At 42.0% G+C, this 26477-nt stretch overlaps 1 protein-coding gene across 1 annotated transcript in view; it reads left to right on the top strand.

Annotated features, from left to right (window-relative positions):
* LOC124606271 (rho GTPase-activating protein 6) overlaps nucleotides 1-26477 on the top strand; it is a 1145472-nt gene that overhangs the window by 970646 nt on the left and 148349 nt on the right. Inside the window, exon 6 of the mRNA XM_047138251.1 lies at nucleotides 12613-12779. Coding sequence (XP_046994207.1) covers nucleotides 12613-12779 — 167 coding nt within the window. The remainder of the gene's footprint in view (nucleotides 1-12612; nucleotides 12780-26477) is intronic.

The raw sequence follows: 26477 nt of genomic DNA, 5'->3' as shown, positions 1-26477 counted from the left end.
TGGAGAATATAGGCTTGGCAGCAGGAACGAAAGAGGAGAAAAACTAATTGAGTTCTGCAATACAGTGATTGTTCCCGAATCGTGATGCTCTGTTCCAAGACGACAGACCACCCGTACACAAAGCTCGCACCATGGTTTCTTGAGCACGAGGACGAACTGTCCAGTTTCCCTTAACCACCAGCCACAAGATCTCCATCTTATCGGCACTTTGTGGTCTGCTTTTCAGATAAGTGTGCGTTATCAGTATTCACCTCCAACACAGTTAACTGAACGTGCCACTACTTCCCCGGAATAATGTTATAAGGTTTCCTTAAAACCCCTACATGATCTGTGTTTATCCAATCCGAAATGACTGGAAGCTGCTTTGAATGCCAGCGGTTTTTCTACACCGTAATAGACATGGTAATGTGTTCTGAAATTCCCATATTTTTTCCACCCAGTATATGTTGCAGTAATATTCATGGTACTCAAAATTTATCTTTTTGACGAAGCTTGTGTGGCTAATTTTTCTGACTGTACGATCTGTATATGTAATAACACAATATTTGTTGTAAATTGCATCTACTCAGGTATGGAAAAGTTGTCATTTTCCTTAAAGTGATTCCTGATACTGTATTTGTGAATTTGGAAATATTTGTACTGTCAGGCAACCTCTGTATACTTACTTTTTAATCTGGAGGTGGTCACCGTTAACTGAAATTACGAGGGCGTGCTGAAAAGTAATGTCTCCGAATATTTTATGCGAAAACTCTCAAACCTTTTTAAATAAAACGGAAGTTACAAACATTCTACATCTTTATTCTTCATATCTACAAATTATCAGCCCTCTGCCGTTAGAGGGCTCCAAGCTGTGCTGTGTAACACGGCGGTGTGTAATGCAACTTCATCGGTATGTAAGAAACGGTGTGCTGTAATCGAGTTTCGGATTCGAAGATTTCGTCCACACATGGAGCACCCTCTCTTTCAGCGTGACAATGACAGGCCACACGCGAGCGCTGCCACATCTGCAACAAATCGACACCTTGGGGTCACTTGTCATCAGTCATCCTCCACACACTTCCGACTTGCCCCTGTCCGATTTTCATCTGTTTCCAGAGCTTAAAGTACATCTTCGAGGATCTCACTTTGCTAGTGATGAAGCGACGCAGGCAGAACTGAGGTTGTGGTTCTGTCAACTAAGTCGAACATTCTACAGAAACGATACCTACAATCTGGTCTCTCATTGGTAGACATGTATTCATCGCCTTGGTGACTATCTTGAGAAATAAATATCTAGACATGAAGAATAAACACGTAGAACGTTAATACTCTTCATTTTATTCAAAAGGCTTTAAGAGTTTTCATATAAAAAATTCGGAGGTATTATTTTTCAGCGCAGCTCTCGTAAGTTGATTGATAAACTTTTGCTGTCCCTAAATGGATTTATAATAAAATAAAAAAGTCTGACACAAAATTGCACGCACTCTCTCCGAATCACCCACAGCCACTCACACAACACACTATCTCACGTCCTGTAAGATGGCATTGAAATGGTCAGATATTCTAAAACTGTCAATTATAACGCAAGTAAGACAAAAGGCAAGCTGAGATGATTCCACAGGAATGTACGGCTGGCTGATCACTTACAAACGACACGTAAGAGCCAGCCAGCCACCCAAGTAACAAATTATAAACTTCTGCCAAAAATTTTAAGGAATACCTGTCACATTTCATACAACCTTAACAGTCGTGTCACATTCATGTGATTGTCAGCTAAAATGTAGGACAATTCCGCTAGTGAATTAGCTGCTGCCCTTATGTCTGAATATAAAACACGGTCAACTAAAAAGTGGCGCGCTGTGACTTGTTCACCATAAGCACGACACACTGCAGGATTCTCCCGCTGGAGCAAGAAGCCGTGTGTCACTGGGCTGTGTTCCATGTGAAGACGAGTGAGAAGGTCCTCATCCTGTCTGCGTCCTGGAAGGAAATACGGCATGGCTGAGTTGTTGACTTTGCTGGACACAGCGCGTATTGATCGTCTGTCACTTCCAGCTATTCGTCTTCCCACGTACACTTCATTCTGAATATCAATAGTGAGGTATAAAATTATTCAGGGTTTCTGTAGTAGGAGTAGGTGGTAGTCAGTGCTGACACTGGATTGTGGTTTGTACCGTCCCCACAGTAAACAACTCGACTTCATGCTTTACGTTAATATCAAACTGCGTTGTAGCTCGCGGCCTATTGGCGAAAAGGTTTTCCATACCTGGACGAACAACAGAACGGTATGCTAGTGAATTTGGAACAGTGATTATCTTCTATGCCTGACGCATCATAAGTAGTTGCCATCGGTAGTGAGTGGCGGTTTCCCAGCCTCAGCACAGATTGGGTACGGGGCTAGACCTCTCAGCAGTCATGGACAGCCTGATCCACACACTTTGGTCAGCGTCGATGATCTTCAGTAAGAAGAGCCCGCTGATCCATACACCGTGTACCCACGGTCGAGCCTCATAAAACTGGAGCAAACGCATCGTATTCACTCCCCAAGATAGGTAGCTAAAGTGGCTTAAGGTATTCAGTGTTTTCTGGCTCCTTGCCTTCAGGTCCTTTAGGTGTCGTAACCACGACAGTTTCTAACAAAATGAGGCCATGGTGTCTTTAAAACGTAGAATGGTGTTCCTCGATATGCAAGTGAGGTAAATTAAAAATACAATAAGAACCATTAAAATTAACCCACACACGCTTGCAAAAAATATAAAATCTGTCTTTGCAGTTCACTCCTCTAACTTCTTAACTGTAAGTTGTAACTGACGAGTCGCTGTCGAAGTGTTGGTGGAGAAATAAAAGCTTGCAATATCGTCCACAAATAAGGAGCACTGCGCAGGTTTTCTCATCATAGACGTTTATACTATTTTTTGCGGGTACTGCAATGAGGGTAACGCTTAAAACACTTCCCTCGCTAACACCACTCTCCTGCTCAAAACTATCTGGCAATACGTCACCAACTCGGTACCTAAAAAGGGATTTAGATAAAAAGAACGAAAAGAATATGGGTAGTTGGCCACGAAATCCCTAATGGAGGAGCTCTCCTAGAATTATCGTGCCTCTACGGAGTGTCGTAAGCTTAAGTGAAGTCGAAAAATATCCCTATGCAGTGCTGTTTACGTAGGAAAAGTGCTGGATAGCCGCCTCCAACAGGGTCAAGATGTTGACAGTGGATCGACATATCCTGAATCCACGCTTGGAATGGCTAAGGAGCTGTCTGGTCTCTAATATCCAGACCAGACGATGGTTGATCATTCACTCCGAGGTCTTTCCTACACTTAAGGCGACGCACGAAAAAGTTCAGTCGTTTTCCAGTTTGAGGGGAGTTATATAAATTAGAGGTGGATCTTCACGAACGAATGGGTCCAAAGGAACTGTTCACTGAAGCGAACGAAAAGACCGAAGGACTTCTAAGGAATGGTCGTTCAGCGTTCACTTCTGCCTCGGTCGGTCTCGTTCACAGTTTATTTCGGCTGATGTCGTTCCCATCTGTCTCATTGATTGAGTTTTGTTCCTTATAATTATATAGCTTACGTAAAAATTAAGTTCTATGTAATATACACATATTTTTCAAGCAACAAAACGAGAAATCTGCCTATCTCTTCGTCGTTTTGGCCGAATGAAGAACGCATACTTACCTTAAGGCAAGCTGTTTTTTTATTTGACCTAGCAAAACGTGCAGCCATTTTTTTATTCGTATTTTTTAAGTGCCATCTGCTTGATCTAACGACTAGTTTTTAAGATAACTTTAACGGTTCATTTCCGTCACATGTACCTGCGGATTTGAATTCCCGCTCAGTGGGTCCAGAGCGGCCGCAAATGCAGGGAGGGCGCTTTGCGGACTGGAGGAACGGACTGCACTCCTGGCGGCCAGAGATTAACCTGGTGAGATCGCTCGAACGAGGACAACGGTGTGGGCATATCTGGCTGTGCGTTGAGTTCTGATGGCGAGTAGGCCCGTGTAAAGAGCCCACTGTGCACAACTTATTGACAAGCAGCTGCATTGTGTGTCGAGAGAAAGTTGCTTTTGCATGGCTTGAAAGCAGTTTCACCATACCATTCTGTGACTGACATCTGGTGTATGTTTAAAAAAGCTTCATCTCTTGTTTAAATGATCCCCTGGTGTCTTACAATCTGCTTCCTGAGTTTATTTCTTGTTCAGCTGTGTTCAATCAGTATTCCACAGGCACAGTCATGACTAAAGGTTATTTATTTTTAATAAGATTTACTGCCGTAAAACTATTCTTTTTATTATATTACGGCTGGCCAACTTTAAATAGAGTTCCCTGACACTACTTTTGTGGCTTGGTGATTTTTTTAAAATGAATAATAAAGTACAAAGCAAGTCTGGGGTCGCCCCTCCTGATAGGGAACTTGCGTTTAAGATTGATTTTAAGAAATAAAGAAATGTTAAATTATGATCAAACTGTTACGCACACTTCTCAATCCCAGTACCACCACTCTTAAAAACTTTACAATTTTAGTGTAAGAAAATTTACTTAAAACTTGCGATTTTAGAATTTCTTGCAAAAACTTTACACTTTGGGAAGCTCTTACTTTTCAGATTTAGTTGTTTCTTTGGGTTATCCCCTGTTTGGTGTCTTTGCGCGAAAGAATGAGTTGTGCATGATTTCAGTTCACTTAGGAAAAGACGAACTGGTGCTTCTCCATTTTAAAAATCGTAGAATGGCACAAAATCGTATTTACTTTATATTGTTCAGAAGTAGCTCTTTAACGAAATATTTTTTTTACTTTCAACTTTATTATTAATACCGTATCGCTGCGTTAACTTCAATAATGCAACTATAAACTTACTAAAACCTAAGCGTATTAGGCGTATATGATGAAAAATTCACATTTTATTTTAAGCATAATTATTCTTCAATAAAGTCTCTTTTTTTTCTCTTTAACCTTATGGGAATACTCAGACAAAACCGGAAGTATATGTAGCTTCTCCTCCTCGTTCTTTTGTAAATTATTTATTGCAGTGTTCCAAGAGCTTGAGCCAGTCTCAGACAGATAATTTACAACTTTTAGTTTAGTAATTAGATGTAGAGAGACGAAAACATCTTCATTTTCATTCACTGTGAGTAATTTGTCATAGGATCTGTTTAAAGATGCTCTTATTTCATTACAAACGAAGTGTTCAATCCCTTTAGTTATAATTTTTGGGGCTAGGACGATTCCTACTTGAATCCTTACATATTTTAGTTTGTTGGTTCTGCTTCAAAATTCATTGTAGTTACTGTTTTCACTTTTGATTCAGAACAAGAGACGGGAATCATAATTGGTTTTTCAGTTTTTGTAAGTGTGGTGTCACCGCCAGACACCACACTTGCTAGGTGGTAGCCTTTAAATCGGCCGCGGTCCGTTAGTATACGTCGGACCCGCGTGTCGCCACTGTCAGTGATTGCAGACCGAGCGCCGCCACACGGCAGGTCTAGAGAGACTTACTAGCACTCGCCCAAGTTGTACAGCCGACGTTAATAGCAATGGTTCACTGACAAATACGCTCTCATTTGCCGAGACGATAGTTATCATAGCCTTCAGCTACATCATTTGCTACGACCTAGCAAGGCGCCATTACCAGTTTATATTCAGTGTAATAATGTCTAACAAGAGCGATGTTCTCCAATTGTGGATTAAAGTTAAGTATTCCAAGAACTACGTTCTTTTCTTTATAGGATAATTACTTTACCTTGTTCCAGACCTCACGCCAATCTGCGTGAGCTTAACGCGTGCCTTTCGGCTACTTCCGAGTGGCTTGGCTGTCTTGCCACGCCACTACAGTAAGGCCACACGCGGAGTATCATTATCCAAAAAAATTGTTCAAATGGCTCTGAGCACTATGGGACTAAACTTCTAAGGTCATCAGTCCCCTAGAACTTAGAACTACTTAAACCTAACTAACCTAAGGACATCACACACATCCATGCCCGAGGCAGGATTCGAACCTGCGATCGTAGCCGCCGCGCGGTTCCAGACTGCAGCGCCTAGAACCGCTCGGCCACCCCGGCCGGCGTATCCTATCATTATCGACGACCTGATAAAAATATAAAGTTTTGAAGGAATTCTGAAATCCAAATAGTGTACTTTGGCTTCTGAAGCAGCACAAGGCCATACTTCGACTTGCATAATGGTAGAGAAAACACAAACAGAAGAAGTTCCAGCCTCTCCTTGTGGTCGTGGTTCAATTTCATCACGCACCACAAATTTTTTCAATACATAAATGGCTTTCGCCATCCACCTTGCATGGTGGATACCCTTGGAGAACTAAAAATTGGTCATGAGATGATTCTTGGAGAAAAGAGCTCGCAATCAGTTCAAAAACTATCAACCTTCTCATATATCTTATGCCTGCAGGGTATATACAAGAGTTCTTTTCCCAATTTTTTATCAATTAAAACAACGTACCTCTAAAAATGGTCTTACTTTATGCTGTTGCGAAAGAAACCAACATTTCGCTAAAATGCCATTCAGTGCGAGTTTCATGGAAAATATTTTCCTTCCTTTCCATAGTAAGTTAAATGGCCGAAATACGCGTAAAATGATCAGCAGTGAACTAGTCGTGAACTTTTCTTATACTTCAAATACATTTGTGTATAAAATTTATATTTTAAATGAATTAATATGTATTTAATGAATTTTGAATCTCATATTCGTTTCACTCCTGTCTGGTAATGACTGCCTGTGTCCATTTCCAGCATATACTGCTGATACAAAGCCTCTAATTTTAGTACGCAATTTCTCGGCTTTTGTGTGTGAAGTTGTGATTTTTCCAAATAAATGTGCATTTCCCACACAGATAGCATGGCACTTGATGCGTAGTCTATTTATATACCTGCATTTTGTAAAACAAAACTATTAATCTTGGTTTGACAGATGACGGTTTACTGCCAGTTATTTCATGCTAGTAATGCCGATGCAAGTCTATATTGCTTTCTGTAAACAAACTGAAAATGAAGACATTGTACTTGGTGCGATTACGGGCTTCCCTCGAAAGTGAATGATAGCTGGGATGGCCCGCCCTGGGTCTTAAATAGATTCCGTAATCCTTATTTCCTTTCAGCCTGCTCTGATCCTATCCACCTGGATTGCGGTCAATGGCCCGTCACGCCAGCCGACTAATTTGATACTTTCTAAGGGCGCATTCATCTAAGGAAATCGAAATAAACAAATTGTTTATCGCGCAGAAGCAATAATTATGCGTATTTGTTAGTTTTTCTGGAAATTTATCTAAAATCCATGTGGCATGCATAAGTAAGTAAAAAGAGGAACGATGAACGAGTGAAAATAAACGTGAAAAGCTTTTTATTGCCAAGATCACATAAATACTTCTTTATTATAGACAACCGATTTCGACAGATTTTGGACTTCAAAACTTTTTGTTACAAAATGTGTTCATTTTGGATTGAAACCTCATGCCAAATTGTCATGTCAGTGAATAAAATGTAGCATATTGTACAAAGGTTTGTCAGAAATAAAACATTTACCATTTACAACCAAAAAGCGCCTTATGCACATACCTATATCTGTATATTTAATGCTCAGAAATGAGAAGCACAATATTCAGTAGAATGCACATTACCACATCACTCAACCTGACTTGTTCCATTCATTGATCATCAATATAGCTAAACACGTCTGATGAGAATTATTATTATTATGTAGTATTCTGCCTAGTGGCAGGTCTGTGTCTCCGTACGGAGAATTTCTGATGCCAGTGTTCCCTGTCTTCAGCTTCTTCCTTCAGTCTGCTGTATCTCTTTCCATCTTTCATAGATTCCAAAAGTTGAATTCTTCTTCTTCCTCGTCCTACCGTTCCTTTCAAAAATGGTTCAAATGGCTCTGAGCACTATGGGACTCAACTGCTGTGGTCATCAGTCCCCTAGAACTTAGAACTAATTAAACCTAACTAACCTAAGGACATCACACACAACCATGCCCGAGGCAGGATTCGAACCTGCGACCGTAGCAGCAGCGCGGCTCCGGACTGGAGCGCCTAGAGCCGCACGACCACCGCGGACGGCTACCGTTCCTTTAATTTTCCTTCGATTAATTCGTGTATTAGCTCTCCGTGTCTAAGTATGTGTCCGATTCAGTTGGCCTTCCTCTGAAGAATTGTATTCAGAATGTCTCTCTTCTCTCCTACTCTACTCAGTACATCGTTATTCGTCATCCGATCGGTCCACTTGACCTTCTCCATTCTCCTCCATCTCCATATTTCAAAACTTTCAAGGTATTTTTGTCCTTTTTTTCTCACGGCCCACTTGTCTGCTCCGTACAGTGCAATGCTCGAGATGTAGCACTTCACCAGTTTCTTCCTTAATTCCAAGCTTAATTTGGTGGTCAGCAGATTCCTCTTTTTATTGAATGCAGTTTTGGCCATAGTGATTCTTGCTAGAATTTCACTCGCGCATTGGGCATCCTTTATCACCAAATTTCCCAAGTGCTTGAACTGTTTCACATCCTCCAGTTCTCTATTATCGACGGTTATCCAGATGAGGAGTGTAATCTGAAAAAATGTACCCGACTCATACAATTATAATTTGTGGTGATTTTTATTTACCCTCGATATATTGGCTAAAATAGATGTTTAAATCCGGAGGTACGCATAAAACATCATCCGAAATTGTGCTAAAAGCATTCTCTGATAATTATTTCGAGCAGTTAGTTCAACAGCCCACACGAATAGTAAACGGTTGTGAAAACACATGTGATCTCTTAGCAACAAATAATCCTGAACTAATAACAAGCATCAAAACGGATACAGGGATTAGTGAACACAGGGTTGTCGTAACCAGACTGAATATTGTAACCCCCAAATCCGCCAAATATAAATGAAAAATGTACCTATTCAGAAAAGCAGATAAAAGTTCGCTTGACGCCTTCCTGAGGGACAATCTCCACTCCTTCCAAATTAACAATGTAAGTGTAGACCAGATGTGGCTTGAATTCAAAGAAATAGTATCGGTATCAATTGAAAGATTTATACCAAATAAATTAGCAAACGACGGAGCTGATCTTCCTTGGTACCCAAAACGGGCCAGAACACTCTTGCAGAAACAACGAAAAAAGATATGCCAAATTTAAACGGACACAAAATCTCTTAGATTGCCGATCTTTCACGGAAGTTCGAAACTTAGCTTGCGTGATGCTTATAACAGTTTTCCCAACGAAACTTTGACTCGAAACCTGGCAGAAAATACAGAGAAATTCTGGTCGTATGTGGAGTATGCTAGCGGCAAGACACAATTAATGCCTTCTCTTGAGGGACAGCAATAGAAATATTATCGACGACAGCGCTGCAAAAGCAGAGTTACTAAAAACAGCCTTCCGAAATTCCTCCACCAAAGAAGACGAATTAAATATTCCATAATTCGAATCAAGAACGGCTGCAAACATGAGTAACGTAGAAACAGATATCCGGAGTAGTGAAGCAACTTAAATCACTTAACAAAAGCAAGTTTTCCGATCCAGAGTGTATACCAGTTCCTTCTACAGTATACTGATACAATCGTTCGTTCGACGAAAGATCCGTACCCAAAGATTGGAAGGTTTCACAGGACACACTAACATTCAAGAAAGGTAGGAGGAGTAATCCATTAAATTACAGAACCATATCATTAACGTCGATATGCAGCAGGATTTTGGAACATGTATTGTATTCGAAAATTATGGATTACTTCGAAGTGAACGGTCTATTGACACACAGTCAACACGGATTTAGAAAACATAACTAGCTCTTGACTCATACACAGTGTTGAGTGCTATTGATAAGGGATTTCAAATTGATTCCGTATTTCTAGATTTCCAGAAGGCTTTTGGCACTGTACCACACGAGCGGCTTGTAGTGACATTGCTTACTTATGGAACATCGTCTCATTTATGTGACTGGATTTGTGATTTCCTGTCAGAGAGGTCACAGTTCGTAGTAATTGACGGAAAGTCATCGAGTAACACGGAAGTGATTTCTGGCGTTCCCCAAGGTAGTGTTGTGACCCCTTTTCTGTGCCTTACCTGTATAAACGATTTGGGAGACAATCTGAGAGTCATCTTACGTTGTTTGCAGATGTCGCTGTCGTTTATCGTCTAGTGAAGATCAAAACAAATTGCAAAACGATTTATAAAAGATATCTGTATGGTGAGTAAATTAGCAGTTGATCCTAAACACCGAAAAGTGTGAGGTCATCCACATGAGTGCTGAAAGGAATCCGTTCAACTTCGGTTACACGATAAATCATTCAGATCTAAAGGCCGTAAATTAAACTACATACCTAGGAATTAAATTACGAACAAATTAAATTGGAAGAAAATGTTTTGGGGAAGGCTAACTAAAGACTGTGTTTCATTGGCAGAAAATGTGTAACAGATGTACTAAAGAGACTGCCTACACTGCGCTTGTCCACCCTCTTTTAGAATACTGCTGCGCGGTGGAACTGACGGAGTAGATCGATAAAGTTCAAAGAAGTGCAGCACGTTTTGTATTAGCGCGAAATAGAGGAGAGAGTATCACTGAAATTATACAGGATTTGGTGTGGACGTCATTAAAACAAAGGCGTTTCTCGTTGCGGCTGGACCTTCTCACGAAATTTCAATCACCAACTGTCTCCTCCGAATGCGAAAATATTTTGTTGACGCCGACCTACATAGGGAGAAACGATCATCAAATAAAACAAAGGAAATCAGAGCTCGCACGGAAAGATATAGGTGTTCGTTTTTTCCGCGCGCTGTACGAAATTGGAATAATAGAAAGTTATTGTGAAGGTGTTTCGGTGAACCTTCTGCCAGGCACTTAAATGTGATTTGCAGAGCATCGATGTAGATGTATCAAGTTGGTGTATAAGCTCTTGGGTGTTTGTTTTGTATGTCGGATGTATTGTGGTTGCTATGGGTTTATTTATCGCATGTTATTTTTTATTTCAGTTCATTGTTGTTATTTGAGTTTAAATAGTGTCATTTTGTCGTTTCGATGAAGCGAGTGGAGCTGCGGATGCTAGAAAATGGAGCACTCAGTGGAGGAACCAGAACATTTCCGACATGTTCTTCTGCTTGAGATCAGTAGAGGGCTGACAGCAGCGGAGACAGCCGCAAACATTTGCTCCGTGTATTGGGATAATGCCACTGGACAGATTACGGCTAGAAAATGGTTTTCTCGTTTTAAAGATGATGGTTTTTTCATAAGTGACTCTCCACGTTCAGGATGACCTTCGGGTTTGATGAAGAAAGTCTAAACGCATTAGTCCACGATGATGCACGTCAGTGTACTCGAGGAGTGGCAAATGTGATGAACTTTATTGTTCATTCTACCATCGTGCGACATTTACATGCAATGTGGAAGGTTCAAAAAACGAGTGCATGGCTACCGCTTGTTCTAAGCTAAACCCAACTAAACCAGCGGATGCTCATATGTGCATCTCTGTTCTCTCGTCATTCATATTTATACGTCTCCTTGGAAAAATTAATGAATTATTGTGCTAGTAAACCCCTTACTTTATTTGATTTTCAAACCGCTGAGCAAAACTGAACGTACTCAGACATTTCTCTCTTTACTTATTCTGATCATCACTAAACTGACACACAATATTTTTGAGCGCAACGCAATCTGTTTTTCAATAATCCCTACAAGAGAATGGCCCTGACTAACGTTAACCTATACGTTTCACGAATCACTTACCTCACAAAAATCTTCGTTACTCGAACTACTGCAATACAGCGAGCGCCAATACTGGCAGCTAAATGAAAGATTCTAACTACTCAAGGCACTAATTACTGATAGGCGTAGTTAGCAAATGAAAGATTTTGATAAAGAACAAACAATGTATTTACCTTAATAGTGTTCAAAAGTCATAAATATATATCAGTTCATGATATACAGTATTACAAATTTACTCTTTCTGATGGACACCCGTCCAGATCGTCCGCTCTCAAAACTCCGCCATCTCACTCCCCACATCCACCACTGCTGGCGGCTCACCTCCAACTGTGCAAAGCTAAGCGCTGTTCACATCCAGCTGCCCAACACTACAATAGCGAATATTCCAACAATGCCAACCAGCCACAGACTGCACTCAGGACAGCCAGTGATTTTCATACAGAGCGCTACATGGCGTTACCAATATAAAAACCTAAACAGCCTACTTACAATATCTTGCGTCGTTACTGGTGAGGACAAAGTGGTGGTAAGTTCCTATGGAACCAAACTGCTGAGGTCGTCGGTCCCTAGACTTACACATTGCTTAATCTAACTTTAACCAACTTACGCTAAGGACAACACATACACCCATGCCCGATGGAAAACTTTAATCTCCGGCGGGGGGAGTCGTGCGAATCGTGGCAAGGCGCCCCAGACCGCACGGCTACCCCGCGCGGCATGTGAGGACAAATGGTATCTTTGTCCTAACATAAGGAAAAGAAAGGACATGATGTCATTTTGCAATTAGTGGTTCATTTCTTCTCTCACTTTTCATCCTGGGAGAGTAGCTGTTATTTTTACAAAGTTGGTGTTGAGGAAGAAAGCGACGCATCTGGACAGTGCCGTTGTGACGCGCCCGCTCTGCTCATCGCCTGCCTCGGCGTGTGTTGCAGAGAACACGGGGCAGGTGTTCGGCGTGCCGCTGAGCCAGTGCGTGGAGAACGAGCGCGTGAGCAGGCTGGCACTGAGGGGCAGCCGCAGCGGGGACCTGCGCCAGCAGTCGCGCCACGGCAGCCGCTCCTCCTTCAGCAGCCTCATAGAGGGCGCCAGGCCGGAGGAGGTGAGTAGCGCTGGCGAGGGCGAGACCGGCGGGAGAGCTGTGCCAGTCTTCCTGTCTTCCGCTTACTGGGTAGCACTCAGTTCACAAGACTTCGTGCAAACATGACGTCATTTTGACGTCACATGCTGTATCCGGCGCCTACGAGAAATACGGGCCCTGCAACGAACTTCTGACGTCACACTAGTCGCCTTGGTCGCCACACTTCGCAAACGCTCGGCTCCGTGCAGGGCCCACCGGAAATGAATAAGTAACTGGAAAGGGGCCCACTAAAGACCTTGACTTTGTTATTTGCTATCGAGAACTTGCGTGCATTTAAACACTCAGCCAAGAATTATTAGACTCGTCTGAAATAGTTACTCGCTCCCCACCACAGACGGCTGCTGGCACTCGTAAGAGTTGTAGTGTCACATACTGTGACGTACGTACCACGGCTTGTCTTTCTCGTGGGCCTCACTGTATCGAAGATGGAAAGAGTTGTATATCGACTTTCGTGATCGTACGGTTCACAGCACGTTAGGCGAACATGACGTTCAAAACAATAACATTCGTTTGAATTACAGAGCACTGGGGGATACACTTTTTTCTTTGCTGCAGGACACGTAAATCTCGAAGTTTCGTTGTTTGTAAATGTGTTAACTTGTGCTTCGTGGGGTATGAGCTGTGGATAAGGGGGAGATAAAAGTGTTTGCAAGAATTAATTCCGAAACACACTGAAAAAGTTGTACTAACTACTTTCCTAATTTTTCACGATCAACCACGAATGTGAGACGACTTGATGATTTACAAGCTGAAGCCAGTAGAACTTAACATATATTCAACACTGTTCATTAAAATGTCTCGACAGTGTAACTTCACTTTTAGAAACTCTGATAACTAGTTTCAGTAGCTGGTCTGTAATTAAAAAGGGTGGATAGCCTTTCTAATACACGAATTAAACCAGCAGCTCATATAACTTAGCGATAAAGTTCTATGAAGAACGTTGTTTCAGAACACTAACGCGTCGGTATTGATACAATTTGTTGTAATAAACTGACGAAAAATGTGATATTGGCGGTTAAAGATTTACTTTAATTGAAGACATTCTTGTTTGGTAAAGAAGTGTTCTAAAAGAGCCAGCTGGTAAATTGTTTCTTATAGTTTATAGATGGTTAGATTAACTTACGCTTCAATTATTTCTAAATTTGTCAGTCTTTTCTATGCTTTTTATTCTGAGTAGTAGTTTGTTTTATCACATCAGCAACATGTTTTGAATATTTACAAGCATTAGTGTGTTTCGTGCTTAACTTGTGAATTATTGACAGAGGGAGCACTCTTATGTGTATATAAAACTAAACTAAACTCCGCCCGAACAGGCCATGGAGGTCCAACGGTACCGACCGGCCGCCATGTCATCCTCAGCTCACAGTCGTCACTGAAGGCGGATATGGAGGGCCATGTGGTCAGCACACCGCTCTCCCGGTCGTATGTCAGTTTACGAGACCGGAGCCGCTACTTCTCAATCAAGTAGCTCCTCAGTTTGCCTCAGAAAGGCTGAGTGCATCCTGATTGCCAACAGCGCTCGCCAGACCAAGTGATAGCCCAGCCCGACAGCTCTTAACATCGGTGATCTGACTGGTACCAGAGTTACCACTGCGGCAAGGCCGTTGGCCTCTGTGTATCTAACATCAAATATTACAGAACATACTTCCATTAAATTAATAAGGAAGTCTCAGAATATTTCAGAAATGCGAAGGGGAAAAAAATGGGAAACGGCTAGACGCGTACACGCCACTTTATGCTTCATAACTCAACACACATAACTGCTACACCACGATGACCTGACGGAATCTGTCTTTATGCTGTAACTTAGATCACACGGCAGATTTAACTGCTGATATGTCATTATGCGACATTTATTTATACAAATCTTACCATGAACGACCTGTTTATAAATCTCCGATATCCGTTGCTTTGAAACTCCATACCTTCCTAACACGCAAGTTATAATACGGAAACTTTCAACTACGAAATCGAGTATAGAGACTCCCAAACACCCCACATCGAACGCTAACTAACGAAAGTCGATGCAAGTTCTTGTTCTCTTCGATACTTAGCGTGACGTCAAAATACAGACACATGTGCATGAAATATGAAGTGAGAGTTACCCCTTCTTACCACAAGAAGACTTTGCCTCCGCACGCGATTTCAAACGCATGCCGCATGTCACAGAAACATTTCGCCGAAGTAGCGCCATAAAGAATCAACCGTTAACGGAAAGACGTGTATCGCTGAAATGGTTTATGTGGCAGTCCGGCCGCCTACACGGCTCGCACGCGTACAACACTAGCGTTCTCGCTGCTACTTCGCTGCGATGTTACAGTTTTTTAGAGGTCAGAGAGCGGGTGATACAGCAAATATGTTATTTGATAAGACTTCCGATTTTTGTCGATTTCTACAGCTTGAGATCTCGAGCGAACCGGCGGAGCAACAAAGTAAAACAGCCGGAGGGGATGTGTAATTTACTTGGCCAGTACTTTTGCTGCTCCCAATTTTCGGCTGGTTCGACCTACTGCGTAAATAGATACAAAAATATTTTGTGTAAATAAGCCTTCGATGGCCGAATGATAATATTACGAGAGTCTAGTCGTCGCACCTATAGTCACCTATACGTTTTTCGTCCATGGGTTATTAATAATTTTATAAAGGCCAAATAAAATCTTTATTGCAGATCATACTAAAACCAATGTGCATCAGCTACCACACACATCAAGATAATACATTTTATTTTAGCCTCACAATTAAAAAGGTTATGCAATTTGTAATTTAAATACTATAAATATTAAGTTAATTTGTTGTGTGCAATACTTTTTAAACAATATATACGGCTCTGAAAAACTTAAGGACGAGATAGAAAAAATAACGTTTTAACTACAGGATGGAAAATAATGAAAGTGCGGGAGCATGTTGTCAGAACTCTCCCACTATTTCACAGGAAGCTGGACGTCACATGGTGCGAGGTCAGGTCGCTATAGCTCCAAATAGTGCTGGCCGTGCAACACGAGGCAGTTGTAGGAACGGGAAAAGGCAATGTATGCCAGTCAGTGAGCACTTCCGGTGCACTGAGGTAGTGTTCTTCATTGCAGTACGGGCCGAAGACATGTGCGCGACACACCCGGAAGAATCATCGGGAAACTGGAATGAGGAGAAAGTGCGACGAGTGTAGCCCAGGACTTTGGTATTGCTCACAGCGTCCGCACCACAGGTACTGCTGCCTGAAGGAGAGTTGGTGTTCCACCACGGTCGACTACAGATGATGGCTGTATTGTGCAACAGGTAAAAGGGACCCACGTCAAACAGAGGGTGTAACTGCAACCACATGTAATAAGGCAGCAAAGCACGCAACCCCACGCTAGAGAGTGGCAGGACGACTGTGTGGTGTGGTCTCTTCGCCCGACGACCAGTACGCCGTGTTTCGTTGACACCCGCCCATCGGCGCCATCGATTGCGGTGCTGCCAAGAGCAGAGGAACTGCACCAGCGACGAAAGGGGTCGCTTGCTCTTCTCGGATGAGAGCACATTCAGTCCGAGAAGTGATTCGGGATGTACTCCCGTATGATGAGAGGTGAGAACACACAATGCACCCAGGAACATTGTCGAACTTGATCGTTTTGGTGGTCTAGATGTTATGGGTCCGGATTTCATTTTTATGGATAACGGTGCTCGTCTGAATCGACCTGCGAAGGTTGGTTCAAATGGCTCTGAGCACTATGGGACTCAACTGCTGAGGTCATTAGTCCCCTAGAACTTAGAACTAGTTAAACCTAACTAACCTAAGGACATCACAAACATCCATGCCCGAGGCAGGATTCGAACCTGCGACCGTAGCGGTCTTGCGGTTCCAGACTGCAGCGCCTTTAACCGCACGGCCACTCCGGCCGGCCTTGCGAAGGTGAGAGAGCACTTGGAACGAGAGGACATTCGACGAGTGGACTAGCCTCCCCGTTCTCACGACTTAAATCGCGTCGAGCACGTGTGGAATGCGTTGGGGAGATTTTCTGCTGCACCTCCACATGGACCAGCGACCATCCAGAAGTTGTAAGCCGCACTGACAAAATTCTCCTGGGGCTATATTAACAAAACAAGGACTAGAATAAACTCTGGGTCAAAAACTAAGTACCAGATCAAACTTAAGGAAATTCTTCAGACATTCAACTTTCTGATATTTGGTCCTCAATAACAATTCATAGTAATGAACTTATCTGCTCCAGAACTTAAAACACAGTTCAAATTCCGCAAATTACGTTGTCTAATATGTCCAGTACAATACTCAAATACTCAGTTGTGTAGATAGCCAGGGCTATGAAATTTCTTAAAGCGTCAATAACATCCTTAAAAGCGCTTACATATTTGAAAACAACTAGTGTGTTAAGAACAATAAGGAGATTATTTACAGCATAAAACCTATTCTCATTACATCCTAATTTGCATCACTGGATATAATTATTCTTCATAGAAACATTCCAGTTGCTGAAATAGTCAGTATAAAAAAAAAAACCACAAGAGATGTACCCAACAAAAATACACAGGGGTTACTGAGCTGATACTTGTTTTTAATTACGTCTCCTTCAATAACAGAATGAACATACAGAAGGATGGACTAGCAAAGGTAATCAGTGTCGTAGAATTATTAGCTGACATCATCATCAGTGATCTTGAAAGATTTTTTAAACAACACCCACCTTTAGGACAAAATTAGCCACTGCAAAAGGCGCTTAGATGCACGTTGTTGGTATTCGACAGGACACCACAAGATATAGGAAATACAATCTCGAGCTCAGTAAATGAACATGAACATTAAATTTACTACTGAGGACAGTCACAAACAGCCATTAACTTTTTAGGTCTATTTGCAACGACAATAAGAAAGAAACTTTTTCAAATATACGGAAAACCCACACCAACAGATGCAATCAACAGCAAATCTTGTGAACCATAGCAACACATTATGGCAGCGCTTAGATCAATGACGTACGCCTAACAAACATCCCCACAACCCATCTGAAAAGAACCAAAGCTCAATATTATACAGCTGAGATGGAAAAATGTGTACCTTAATTACGTACTCCTTTGGCAGATTCATGGAGACCTTCAGACACAGAAAACTGTTTTATAAGAGCTATCGCGTAATAAGATTTGTTTTCTGAATACGAACTTATTTTAGATGTGTGTGTGTGTGTGTGTGTGCGTGTGTGTGTTTGGCGAGCTTTTTTTTTTTTTTTTTTTTTTTTTTTTTTTTTTTTTTTTTTTTTTTTTTTTTTTTTTTTTAGGTCGAAACTATGGTTTCATAGACATCGCAAGCTTTCAGAGCCTGTAAGCTTTTGGGAAAAATTAAAATTTATAGTTACATCACATGTGTCTGGTTTCCGGCTTAAAGGCTGGTTTTCTGTTATGTCAAGATGCTTCCAGATCCATGAACTGCCATGAGTTTCGCAGACAGGACACTAACGAACACCTCGACCTACGAGAGCGGTCTTACGAGCACGCGACGCGGCGCGGGACCGCGCGAATATCCGAGCGATCCAACGCGAAGCGGTGCTACGCGGTTTCTCTGTCCTATGTGTGTAACGCATCTGCATAATTCCGCTGTCCGCATGCTCACCCATTCCCCCCAGTACACTCATTACGGATAGACGAAGGAGATTTTAAATGGAAAACCCGTATCTTAAGTTCTGAATACTGAAGGCGTGTAAGTAACATTACATATCTGTAAAGACATATCGTGGAGAATTTCACTATTTGTGTGTACAATTGAATTGTCAACCCTTCCTAGTCAAGCAGACGCTCGAAAGTTACCCATAACATTAGATTATATCAAGGACGCTATAATTTCTGCAATTGAAGAACAGAAGTAAGTCGCTGGAAATTTGTGTTGAAGAACACTTGATGCTGACTTTAAAGTAAGACAACAAGTACATAACAAATCAGTTCTTTTATTACTTTGTAACCGTAACGATACACAATTTTACATACCTTAAATATTAGTAAGATCTGAATAATCAAGATGTGACACTTGCAACCATTTACTTTCGACAGCTCCTTTAATAACAACGCCTGTACCTGCGTTCTAGCTGCAGTACATATTTTGAAAGCTATAGCTTTACTACACAACATACGTGATCTCGAATCAATAAATGAGGCTGAAGTTACATTTTTACAGGGTATGTACCGAAATATATTAAAAACACCAGAAGACAATTTACACAAGGCCGCGCGGGATTAGCCGAGCGGTCATGGACTGTGCGGCTGGTCCCGGCGGAGGTTCGAGTCCTCTCTCGAGCATGGGTGTGGTGTTTGTCCTTAGGATAATTTAGGTTTAGTAGTGTGTAAGCTTAGGGACTGATGACCTCAGCAGTTAAGTCCCATAAGATTTCACACACATTTGAATTTACACAGGAGATACAGTGATTCGTCGTGAGCGGCTGTGCAAGTGAGAGAAAATTTTAAGTCGTATTTCGAGCAAAGAATATAGAATACACTACCTCACAAACGTATTAGATTTACTTACTTGTAGTGCAAGATTATTTTTACAAGTGAGCGAAATTTTGAAACTGTATTTTGTACAAACTCCTATGCAAAGAATTTAATCTACACAGCTTCACAGATGTGTTATACGTACGTACTTCTAGTAACAATTAATTTGGCAACTTCATTATAATTTTTAGTCCTCTTGTCTCGTAACACACTGCTTCCCTGAATAGCCCTGGTTAAATTTTCATATTTTGTTACATGGAATACTAATCGCTAACCACGTTCACTTCTCGTGAATATATCAAACCAACTAATCCCGTCAGCTTCGCCGCGTTGCTTGATGCCCTGCGCCAGTGCGCTCACGTGGGACAGTTATGCCATTGACGACTGACGTATTTTCGTGTAGTCGCCGCTCCGAACCGCATTCGCAACAGTTCGCTCACCAAGGACGACGCCGAAGATGGCTGATGTATTTGGCAGTTTCTTGATATCGCTTGAAACTGACATGTAAGATGGACACTAGTGAGACATAGTATTAATAAACTTTAATTTTGACACAATTTCAAAGCCCCAGGAGCAGCATAGTAGCCCAGTCTCGAAGACCAAAAAAGATCGATTAGGGGAAAAATTCTGTAGTCCTGTTCGTTAGGGTGTAAGCGAGGGAGTGGGATGGTTATTGGGGGGGGGGGGGCGTTTAAAAGATACCTTTTTATGATTTTCTTGAATAACTTGTTCGCAGCTTCTAGCGAAGATGTTTCCCAGTACGAAATTAAACTACATTAAATCTCTTATAATGGCCGGCCGAAGTGGCCGTGCGGTTATAGGCGCTGCAGTCTGGAACCGCAAGACCGCTACGGTCGCAGGTTCGAATCCTGCCTCGGGCATGGATGTTTGTGATGTCCTTAGGTTAGTTAGGTTTAACTAGTTCTAAGTTCTAGGGGACTAATGACCTCAGCAGTTGAGTCCCATAGTGCTCAGAGCCATTTGAACCATTTTTTTAAATCTCTTATAAAGAAGGTCCTCTTAATTTTTCTCTAGGACTAATAGTTTCCGCGTTGCAGGGGATGCAAACATCGGAGATTATTAACAGTAGTGTTCAATATGAAATTTGTGTACCACACCTAAGTGCAGTAGAACCATATTAATGGAGAAAACGTATTCTGAGAATGCGACGATCTCGAAAAGGAGGGGCGGGGAGAGAGTGAAGGTGTGTGACGAAAGGCAGGGCGCCAGATTGTGGTCATCCTCTTCCTTCCTTCGCTGGTCTGCAAACTGTAGGCGAGACCCATTGACTACTCCGCCACGTCACAAAAAGCAACTATGGGGTGTTTCCTTTCCGCAGCTCGCCTTATGTATCACTAGCGATGTAGTGTGCAGACTCGCCCGCGAGGGCGAAAGCGGGAGGGGGGGGGGCACCAATTATCCACAAAGTACTTTAACGCTACATTAAATACAAATATGAGTTACAAATAATACTAACGCTAGAAACGCGTATGGACATATTCTACGTAGATCTCTGCAGACTGTTCTACACTGCTAGAGGGCAAATTGATTCTTACAAGGGGATGGTCAGATTTGTCATGCCGAAACATGTATTGCTTTTTTCAGCACTGTTATTTAACTGTGCAAAGGGTCCGTATGCAAAATTGTAGCTGCTGACATGAACTGGAAGTCACCTAAAAAAAAATCACGAACATGGCTGTGTTTCCTGCTTGGCGCTTGCAGTGACGGCTGGCCACCCCTGGAAATGGCGAGTCGCGAGCGTTGTGCGCATGGTCGGGAAATGCGGCCGTCTTATCGCGGCGTTTACTAAAGAGGAATATCGCTGCACGGTTTTGGTGGAAAGGGAAAACGAATATTCGTTTCTGTGGCATGCACGTCCTTTTAATTTCTGGTACGTATTTCGAAACACACCGTCCTGAAACTGGTTAGAGGTGTGAAAGATGTTCTGTACATGCTCATCTATACTCCGCAAGCCACTATACGGTGAACATTCAATCTCCCCTCACAGGTGATGGCGAACCCCGTAAATGTTTAGCTGCTTGCCATGGAGATATATCACAGACGCCAAATGAAGCAATCAACAGAAAACACGCGTGAAGACTATGTGTTGTACGACATGGTTGTTAAACTTCTAGACGAGCATGTAAATGGCGCAGACATGTGGCTAGAAACAACTGAAACACTCGATATTGCAGACTGTGAATCTACAGACGGCGAAGACACCGACGAAAAGTTGCACTCATGAAGACTCTTCGATTGATAGTGCCACGTACCATTATCAATTATCTCCGAAACTAACACCAGCAACTACAATTACCTTATCAGACAAAGAAAAAGCGGTGACGTATTGGTTGAACGAAAGTGGTAAGAAACGCCTACATGTCAGTACTGTTCAAAATAAGTATCGCTTTGTCAGTACTGAACGTGAATTGTACAGATGGAAAAAGGAAGTCGCTGGACGACGTAAGAGTCGACTGGAAATTGCGACGGAGATAAATGCGCGACTTTTTGAGCTATTTACCGATGCCAGACAACAGTCATTTAGTGTCAGCGATACAACTTTGCGTGATTGGGCGTTAGAGATTGCCAACGCGATAGGCGCTAAAGAAATAACAGCTTCTGAAAGTTGGATTAATCACTTCAAAAGATCACATAAAATTGAGGCAAGAAAAATAACAAAATATGTTTCGAGAAACAGGTCGGAAAATGAAGTGACACAAATCGAAATGATAGAAGCTTTTCTTACGAATGCAAAAAATAAGATCGATAGTTTTAGTGAATCGTACGTGTACAATGCAGATCAGTCAGGTTGCGTGCGAAAAGAACACTGTCATTCAAAGGGGAAAAACATATTGAGGCGATTGCGCGGTCCACCCATTCATACACTATAATGCCGATAATTAGTCTGGATGGTTCATTGCTGCCTAAATTATATGTGTGTCTTCGAGAACCAACTGGACGTTTTGGACCAGTGTCGGAAGAATAATGTTCTACGTAAACAATCTTGTGGTAGACGCATCGAAGTCTGGAAAAAATGGGAAATGAAACCGTTACACTTTTCATCCGTCATGCTTTTCTTCCGTTCTGCGGGAACAAATTTCTTCTCCTTCTAGATTCGTGGTCAGGTCCTAAAAGGACTGAGTCATTAAAAGCTGTATTTCGAGCCCACCCTGACAAAGAAGTAGTGATACTTCAGATTCCACCCGGCACGACGAACGTAATTCAACCTTTAGACGGAGAATTTTTCCGTCAGTGGAAGGCATTTTACAGAAAACTAACAGAGAAAATTATTGTGTGCAGATCACTGCAACTTCCTGTCTATCACCGTGACAATATTCTCAAGCTGCATTCAGTAGTACACTATCAATTTTCTTCCCCACGGTTTCAGAATTTGATTAAATATGCGTGGCACTCCTCGAAATATACTGATACTAGGCCTGATTCATTCTTAACACCAGCCCAGTTTTGTCTACGGACATCTAACAACGTCTGTGATTCGCAGGGCTGTCATATGTCGTCTTTGTTTGTATGTTCTTGGTGAACAAAAAACCTATGTTTTGAACATTGTATCAATATTTCGCATTTTTGCGGTAATTTGGACGTGTTCTAAACCGTATATTTATTTGTGTCTATTTCATAGCTATTTGGATAGAATGTTGTAGATAACATATCAGCCATATTTGTCAACGAATGTACAATTATCATACGATCGCTTTCACTGGGGTAATCAGCTCTCTCACTGCTGTGGCAAGAGAGCGGCGCGTAGCTGACGCCACCTTCTCCCTACATGCGTTGGTATAACGTAGCGAGAGAGGTCAGGGTTGTACAAGAGGCAATTATAAGCGCGGAAACCATGCGACAATAATGTCTTACTTCATAAAATTGTTTACAGACTTCCAGGTCATGTCAGCAGCTAAAATTCTGCATACAGACTTCTTGCAATGTTAACTCACAGTGGTAAAAAAAAGCAACACAGGTTTCGACATGACAAGTCTGACCATTCCCTTGTTAGTCGTCCTGCGTCATCCTGCACGGCAATTGTAGCGTTCTTCCAAGAAAGGCGACTCCTCCAGCCGCGAGCGCTGCTTTCGCTGACTATAACTCCCCAGCCTTTCATGTCCAGATATCTAATGCGAGTAGACTAAATTACTTCACTGAGGTCGTGTTTTGTATAGTGGAGTTATTTTCAGTTTATTAAGAGAGTACTTATTTGTAGGAGTGGGCTTTTGTGTAAAATACGTTTCATCAACAATGACTGAGATGTGTTTAATTTGTAAATGTGATGTTATCAGTGATCTATGTAATATTGGTGGGAAAGAGACTGGACTAGTAAATGTGGCACCTTGCTGCTCTCGGTCGTTGACAACGTGTTGTAAGACCGCGTTGTAGGCACTTGGTGGTAAATCAATGAATGACTAGGAATTACTGCACGTCCTTCGCCTTTAATTGTTACTGGTGGATACATACATCTCTTCCATTTGGGAACTGCTGTCAGTTGGAGAGTGGGCTCCACTGAGTGAACCTACTTAACCACACATCCGCGATATACCTTACAAGACAGGTGTGACTTGGTCTAACGGAATGGAACTGATGGTGTTCAAGTCTAGAAAAGTAATGTGTTGTAATACACTGCTTGACTTACGTTGGAATATCCGTAGTTCCAGAGTACCTAGGTGGCCTACTTCTGTTGCAGAAGGAGCAAATTTAAGTCTCTGGGCCTCTTCATACTTTCGAAGACCTCAGGTTGGGGTGAGGAATTTGACGTCTCTCTTGTGAAAAGTATTCCAGCCATTGATAGTGACGACAATGACATTGTCGAACACACACTGATAGCATATTATACTTGTGATAGCTCTTCATTGTAGTAGACGGTTGACAGCTCCAGCTGTTAAGTTTTTCCTACTTAATAACTCACTTAAAAACCGCAAATAAGTACTCACTTAAAAAACTACAAATAACTTTACTATATAAACCCGAACTTAGTGGAATTGTTCTGTCTACTCACATCAGAGAACTGCACACGAAATTCTGGGGAAGCATAGTCTGTCTGTAAACTGAAATGCGAGCAGCTTTCGTGGTAGGGAAAGCTGCCTTTTCCATAAGAACGCCACAACTGTCATACAGGATCCCTAAGAATCTGTTTCCCCTCTAGCACTGTACAACACTGTACAGAGATTTACGTAATGCGGTCCATGTGCATTACTTGCGGTGTTATTATTAGTCACTCATATCCGTATTACATGTAGTGTTAAAGCACTCTGTGGAAAATAAACACGCCCAGGTCATGTCTGCGCAAGACGTCGCCAGTGATTCATAAGGCAATCTGCGGAAAGGTCGGTATAACTTTGTGAAACACCCTGTAGTTGTTTCTTTTGACGTAGTGTGGGGAATCTTCGGGTTGCAGATCTATGACGGATGGAAATGCATGACCACAATCAGGCGACCTACCTCCCTCACGCTTCTACCCTCCACACCCTATCAATCCTGTTACCCCCAGAATACTACTTTTCCCTTGACACGGGGGTTACTGCACTTAGATGTGGTACACACTTTTAATATTTTCTCATAACCCACTTCATTTAACAGTAAACATTAACTACGTTTCACTAAAATTTTTAATGATTTGCGATCTCTTCATCCCGTGTAACGCGGAAACTGTTGGCCTTACAGAAGAATGAATTGGACCTTTTTTGTAGGAAATTTAGTCAAGTTTAATTTTGTACTGAGAAACATTTATCGCTAGAAGCCGCGATTTGATTTTCGAGTTATTCGAGAAAAATGTAAAAAAAGTGACCTTTAAACGCCCCCCCCCCCCAACCCCTCATTCGTTCCTCATTGGTCCGTATTTTTAGAATGGTGTTCCTGGTACTCCCTCCTACCACTGTACAATATTTTGCGACAGCATGAATTTCCCCCTGATTTTTCTTATAATATGACCTGTAACACGACCGATATCAATGTTGATACCACAGACGAGCATAATCCTCGATTAATCATCACGTGATAATTGTAATGCTCGCCCGCTACACTGATTTGTTAGCACTGCCACTGCCGCCCTACAAAGGTGCAACAATGAAGCAAGAGTTGTTGACTGAGTAACTAGGTTAAAAAAAAAAAAAAAAAAAAAAAAAAAAAAAAAGAATTGTCGTTGAGATACTGGCAAATCCATAGTTATTCAATCGACAACTACATCATGGGCATAAAGCGAAATTTTAAGCAAGATGAAAGCGAATCGCCTGCCAGTGTGGCCGAGCGGTTCTAGGCGCTGCAGTCTGGAACCGTATGACCACTACGGTCGCAGGTTCGAATCCTGCCTCGGGCATGGATGTGTGTGATGTCCTTAGGTTAGTTAGGTTTAAGTAGTTCTAAGTTCTAGGGGACTGATGACCTCAGATGTTAAGTCCCATAGTGCTCAGAGCCATTTGAACCATTTGAATGCGAATCATGTAAGTCCGAAGAGTAATCAAATGCAAGAAGATTCATGCCTCGGGTGCAAAGTGTTCTACTGAAGTAAAAGGGTTTCCTCTTGCACTTTGATGTGCGTGCGTGTTTGCCAGGTATACCAGTCGTATAGCGCGTCTTTGGAGTACACTAAAGTTTATAGTTCGCAAACAGATCCATTGTTTTGGCTGACACAGTAAGCGCCAGCTGCAAGCAGCATGCCGCACACCAAGGGACCTGATATTTCTGCTTTCATTCCGCCTGCGCGCATCGCTGGAATCTTCGTGTCTGTAAATATTACTTTTGTTTTTACAAATGACGTGGCTCTGCTATTTTTAGCTGCTGGGCCACAGTATTTCACATTGCCTCTTGTAATTGAATGTTTTGAAAAAGGAAGTAAGAATACGGTTTAACGTCCTGCCGACATCGAGGTCATTAGAGAAGGAGCATTGATGAAGGGTAGGGAAAGAAATCGGCCGTGCCCTTTCAAAGGAACCAGCCCGGCATTTGCTTGTAGTGGATGTTTCAAGTAAAGGGAGGTGATAGTGCAGCTAATGATCGTAAAGCTGCTACAGCCATGTCTAAAAATTAAAAATAAAAAAAATTAAAAAAAGTTCAAATGGCTTTAAGTACTATGGGACTTACATCTGAGGTCATCAGTCCCCTAGACTTAGAACTACTTAAACCTAACCAACCTAAGGACATCACACGCATCCATGCCGGAGGCAGGATTCGAACCTGCGACCG

The sequence above is a fragment of the Schistocerca americana genome, chromosome 3 (genome assembly GCF_021461395.2).
Source record: "Schistocerca americana isolate TAMUIC-IGC-003095 chromosome 3, iqSchAmer2.1, whole genome shotgun sequence".
NCBI lineage: Eukaryota > Metazoa > Arthropoda > Insecta > Orthoptera > Acrididae > Schistocerca > Schistocerca americana.
The sequence above is the reverse complement of the archived record's forward strand: the minus strand, read 5'-3'. Positions and strand labels throughout refer to the sequence as shown.